Genomic DNA, 6,145 nt, shown 5'->3' with positions numbered 1-6,145 from the left:
TTACACCCGTGTGCACAAACGAAAGTTAACATCGAAGTTAGTTTTCTCTGACTACAGCCCTGGATGGTTTGGATAAAGCAAAAAACAACAATGAAAAAGATATTTGAAATGATGTGAAACGTTAAAAAAATATACCAAACTCTTTGATGTAACCTGACCTGAAACTTATAAGTAAATTGTGTATAGGAGGACCTGGCGATGGTGTTAAGCAAAAGCATTGAAGTGAAAAGTGATTCTTTTTTTTATTGGTAAGGAGTCTGGAATAAAGAGTTGAGGCATATAATATGCTTTGTTTATAATGAGTGGATGGCGGAAGGAAGTTATGATACATATAGATAAGTATATTAATCGAGTATTGTGTTTGATGTCATTCTCAGAAAAATTCGTGACACGTGGTTGATTGATGAGAAAGCCATGACTTTTCGGCCATTAGATACGAGTAGTAGTAACAACTAACGTAATACAAGCACAATTGTAGAAATACAGACACAAATAAACGACTACCAGGTTTGCAGATAACTAAACATTTTTTTACTACCGGAGAACACACAACACAAGCACGGACACTCCACATTCTCAACACTAAGTTTGCGCACTCTGTCTGCGAGATCCACCAGCAATTGCCAGGCCGTAAGTATACATGGGTTGAAGAACGGCGAACCTAGCAGCAGGGTTGCTTGCAACTTCTCTTCGCCTCCTCTCCCTCACCTCGGGAGGGTCGAGCACGATCCTCGTGTAGTAGTGGGTGAGCCACCAAGTGTGCCATATGGGGTAGTAGAAGCGGAGGCTGTAAACCATCTGCAGGAAGTAAGCGTTGATCCAGATCCCGAGAACTATCATGAAGAAGAGGACCGCTCGGAGATTCGTCTCCTTCCTCAGCGTCCAGGCAGAGTAGAGGAGGTAGCAGCTGAGGGAGAGCATGGGTGCCAGGAAGAGGATGTAGAGGAGGTCGTTGTAGAGTCGTCTGACGTGGAAATTGCGTCGTCCGCTCGTGACCCACACCCAGAACCCTCTCAGCGCTGAGTACTTCAGGACTCTCTTGACGGTGTACTGGTAGCCACAGAGCTCGCAGCGGGTCGTGTTTGACTCCATGAGCCAACGTTCGAGGCACGATAGGTGGACGTAAGCAACGGACCCTTTGCAGAAGCATGGACTCTCAAGGCCACCCACCGAGATTGCCGACCCGTGACAGATCCTACACAGGAGCTGCTGGAATGACTCTGATCGTTTGAAGCTCGTAGAGTATTCCGTGATGACCGTCGGCAGTATGGAAGCGCTGAGGCTCCTTCGACGTATTCTCGACGTCGACGGCTCTCTCGTCGGCTCCTCGTCGTCGCTGCTGTCTTCCAGCCCGTGCCACTCGCTGGGACCTGCCTGGACGTTGTTGATCCCGGGAGACTCGTTGAATGTGTCTGAGATGTACACCAGCTGTCCCTCGTCTCTGGGACTTGAGACAAGGCTGAACATGAACCCCGAGCTGCCCATCTCCAGGTTGGAACCTCCCAGGATACCGCCGAAACCTAGAGGCAGCAAGACTTCGCTCTCGGACTGCAAAGCGGAAGTTCCAGCCTGGTAGGTCGCTTCTATGGGGCTACCGGAAGCGAACCTTGTCTCCAAAAGGGCCCTCGCGCCCTGTGCGTGCGTGAGCGGGTATGCGGCGCCCTGTTCGCTGCCTTCCGAAGACGAACGCGGTGGATACAAGAAGCCTGATTCTTCGGGCGTGATGGTGCCAAGCAGCGTGACGCTGGCGTCCGGGTGAACTGTCGTTCGGCTGCTGGACTGGCGAGAAGTGTCGACATGTCCATCGGCGGGATCAGGAGGCGTTTCGTTTACATTTTGATTTTGATTTTCCATGACGCATACTCAATAAACCAAGACATTCTGGCTGATTACTCCAGCCCAACTCAGAAAAAAATCCACTGTTGCCATGGATTGTTTAAATTCAATTTTCAAAAGCAGATTTCATTGTTGACACAATGAGGTTTTCCGTTATTGAAGAACTTGAGATTAGAATGAAATAATATGACCCCAGTGGACACAAAATTAGCCGCCTGGGTAGAAATGATCTGGTGGAGAATACAACGCGAGTGAGAACCAAGAACGGTGATTCCCCCACGCGATATTTATTGATTTATTTACTGCCCTCAACAGAGGTAAACCTCCAATTACAGACGGCAGAAAAAACAAAGAAAGCAATACAATTAGAAAAAAGTTGTATTAAAAAATAAAAATATGGCAACGTCTGCCATGCAGTGTTGCCTAGTCGTCCTTCTCTCCAATACTCAATAGTCCATTGTCTTCCCTGGTTCTTCCAACATATAGTGATGACATTTTTTAATCATGTACATTTTCGAAGGGTGTAAATGAGGAGATACATTGCCGCAAACCTTCTAATAAATCAAACTGTGAGCAGCGATGTGGCAATAACGGAAATACTGGTAGCACCTAATTTCATGTCGCTGACTGTAGATAAAAAGGGAATAAAAAATGAACGAATGCGTATATATGTTAATGTTAAATTATTTATTATTATTATTGTAAATAGGTGTTCCCAATTCGAAGAACTGTTCTCAGGTTACTAGCCAAGTTAATTAGGCGTATTGACCTGGTTGGTAACTAGGGAACACTTGTACGAATCATGTCCAGGCTAGAATTCGAACGCGGGACCCCTGGCGTAGTAGAACGCTATGCTAACCACTTCGCCACGAAAGTCGGCTTGAAAGGGTTCTGAAATATCGAGAGAACACTATGTAAGCGGTCAGCAGTGCCGATTGGGTGCCAAAACTGGGAGAGGGCAGTAAAATTTCTTTTTTTCCTGGTAGACATTCTTAGTCGGGGGCAAAAAGTGTAAGTGACAGGTAAAATGCTTTTAAACGTTTGTACCTTTTATACACCGTCCTTTATGACAAGTGGTCAAAATGTACTCAGGAGCAGTACGGAAATTTGTCCTTCTTCCTTATGCACGATCGAATTGCTCTCGCTTGAATCGACAAGCAGCCAATCTTTTTGCAGCATCAAGAGCAAATTATGGTTGTTTTACCTTTTTCAAAATACTTTGGACGAAATGTTACTTGAACACGAATGAGCTTCTCCATACTTTGTGTCATGTAGAAGCAAATTGCGGACACTAAAAGTAAAGCAAAAGTATATATACACTATTGTCTACTTTCAGGAAAATAATACTAGAAGTGATTAGGGAGAATTTGAATTGTCAGTGTTCTTTTGAAATACTTTATTAGTATTATTTTATCTATAAGGGCATTTTTATGTTCATGCTTGTGTTTCTAAGTGTCTGTGCACATGTTCATTGTTCTATCCGATAGAGAGGCATGGTATAGTTAAGGTGTAAGCTACATCCTGCAATTTCTATTGGAGAATGGCCTTCAGAGTTATTTATATCAGCCAGTAGTGTGCGCGGGAACAAGTAGCAATCTCAGTTGTAAAGTGAAGTCGTAGAAAGATATGTTAGTCAACACATTTTGCAATATGGGATGTATCAGACGTGAGTTTGCGTCTACCTCGTGGGACGTTCGGCACTTTGGCACACGAAATTAAACGATGCAAGCCGAACAAAATCGAACCGATCGCTGATTCCTTACTAATGACGGGGGTACAAATCAATACGATAGTTGTGAAAGCGTCGGCCCCCTGTCCCTTGTTTTAATCCGGCCCCCTGGATTACTTCCTGCTTTAATCCCTCAAATCTCTCCTTTCACCTCACCCTGGGTGTCAAGCGAGCAGATTATATTTGCGCCGGAATTACGAAAGGGGGGTTTCACATAACAATTTACATTTTTTAGTCCCTGGTTCGTTTACACATGTACAGCAAGTGAATATACAACTGGTTTTAAATGGACAGTACCGTAGTTCTTGGAATCATAACATTTCTAGTAGGATATATTGGTTTATTATACGTTGTTATATATATACATATTTACATAGTGCTTCCATGTGTGCATTTACGTAATCAACCAATTTCCTTAATTCAACATAATTGCGCACCTATGGCTTACACCATCGGCACTTCCTTTACCGCAGAGTTAGCATAACTATCTATGCGGGCCTACTCTCAGTTTAAATGATATTCCGTTCCTTACAAATGCGTTTCCTTACGCCTTTACTCCTTCTTATAGGCATCAATTATTCAATACGGAAATATCCACATATTCAAAGCTTTTTCTACAGTGCGTCCATTTCGATCTTCAGCCGAGAGATCGGGAGAAGCGTGGCGGGCGGCGCTGACGGAGATGCCGACATTTGCGGCCTGTAATGCCCGCTTATTTTTATGGACATATGCAGACATTTATAAAATATTGCAAAACGAGCACTAACCTGTGTTATAAGAGTACGGTTTTAATTTTAGGAGCTTAGTGGCTGTATGTGCTGATGATTTTGACACGCCCATCTCCTGTTAAACACGGCGTAGAGGTTTGTTTGGAGAACGTTCTAACGCTGCACCAATTTCATCGAGTTTTGCTTCGGTTAGATTCCGTCGTTTTTGCTTAGGTGTTTTAAAATTTAACGATCCAGTTTCTCGTAATTTAAGGACAAGATGTCTAACCGTATCTCTATGTGGAGGTGAAACGCCTGGGAATTTCTGTACAAATTGCCTACACACGTCTCGACACGAGTCTGTTTTCACGTAAGTGTCATACATAAAAATTCTTTGTTCTAACGTGAACCTTGCGGTTGGCATTCCAATCGTCTCACTGACACAACACACATACACACTGCAATAACACAAATAAGTAAGGGCAAGTAACCAAGAATAACACTCTTGCGCACAGTACGAAATAACACGCTCTTGGTTTACATCTGCTCGCCACTATATTCACAGCTCTGTCTTCATCTAGTCGCGAAGAAACAAACAACTCGAGCTCGGAGATTTCGGATTGCAACGAAGCTCACGAAAACCATTGACTTTTAACGGTTTCGTCTACAGCGTAATCTTGATACAGTGTTGCACATTCGAAACCTCCAAACGATCCCCATCGACACAAAACTCTTTCAAGGATATAAACTTAAGCAGGACGTTACTGGTCAAAACTATGATTAAAATGTTTTATTATCTGTGGCTCTTAACATCGTTTCTAAAGCGTATTTATTTGTGTATATAAGGGCAGAACTTGTATGAATTACAGAAGTTGCGTGTTATAACACACGTTAGTGCTCGTTTTGCAATATTTATATAAATGTCTGCATATGTCCATAAAAATAAGCGGGAATTACAGGCCACAAATGTCGGCATCTCCGTCAGCACCGCCCGCCACGCTTCTCCCGATCTCTCGGCTGAAGATCGAAATGGACGCACGGTAAAAGGGGACTTGGGACAGCAACAGGGGTTGGCTTACACCAAATGCTACATTATTATATTAAGTCTAGCCACCAAAAGTGGACTAAACTTGAGGAGACGTGCCTCTTCGTCGATCAATGGGGAAACACTGTCTTTTTGCTAAAGACGACTGGCCTTTTTTATAGTCGAGGTAAACCTCCGTGGACGTGGACTCCGTAGCGTTGGAAAATTGCAATGAAACGGGCTTTTGAAAGACAGCTAGCTCCCCCAATCGGGGAGACAAAAAACAGGGGAATCTAATATCTAGTAGAGCACAATCCAATAAGCACATACACTTACATGCAATAATAACATAAAAGTACACTCATGGAAACATATTACTTAACCCTACACCTTGTAGCTGGCCAGCAATTAATTAATACACTATACAAAAACCAGTAATGGTCAATCCAACCATTACATAGTATAGACGTGTTTCATGTGACATCAGGATGCTCACAGCCCCATGTTTGCTGCCAATTTTATTTGTCGTTTGCAAGGAACACGTAGCGTTCATTACATCTGCACCAACTGCACGTTTGTATTAAATCACGAAAGTCTGTGCTAGTGTCTGTCTCCCGTCCGCTTCAATTCCGTATGCTTACAAAAACTGGCCTCAATCATGGCTACTCGAAGCTACAATGCAACAGTTTGTGACGTAGATGAAACGCACCCATAGTAATATGTTAAAAGGGGTATTATGAAATCTGAACGAGTCTTGTCGTCCATATAGTTTGTGGATCTAATCTAGTAGGTTAAGAATACTGTATCAACATTGTTGAGCGTGTGTGGTTAGTGTCTAGGAGACAATCG

The 6,145-nt window shown here is 43.3% G+C and overlaps 1 protein-coding gene across 1 annotated transcript; it reads right to left on the bottom strand.

The window, feature by feature from the left end:
* Positions 1–514: 514 nt before the first annotated feature.
* On the bottom strand, positions 515–1,919 carry LOC146004041 (uncharacterized). The gene has a single exon (XM_083142626.1). It carries the CDS (start codon positions 1,852–1,854, stop codon positions 583–585), a length of 1,272 nt encoding a protein of 423 aa, XP_082998752.1. The 5' UTR covers positions 1,855–1,919; the 3' UTR covers positions 515–582.
* Positions 1,920–6,145: the final 4,226 nt, after the last annotated feature.

Source organism: Lepisma saccharinum, chromosome 21 (genome assembly GCF_977018435.1).
Source record: "Lepisma saccharinum chromosome 21, izLepSacc3.1, whole genome shotgun sequence".
In the NCBI taxonomy this organism is placed as follows: Eukaryota; Metazoa; Arthropoda; class Insecta; order Zygentoma; family Lepismatidae; genus Lepisma; species Lepisma saccharinum.
This window is presented reverse-complemented; position numbering and strand designations above follow the sequence as displayed.

Excerpts from the sequence above, each read along its gene's own strand:
- LOC146004041 (XM_083142626.1), bottom strand. The coding sequence starts at position 1,854 with ATGGAAAATCAAAATCAAAATGTAAACGAAACGCCTCCTGATCCCGCC.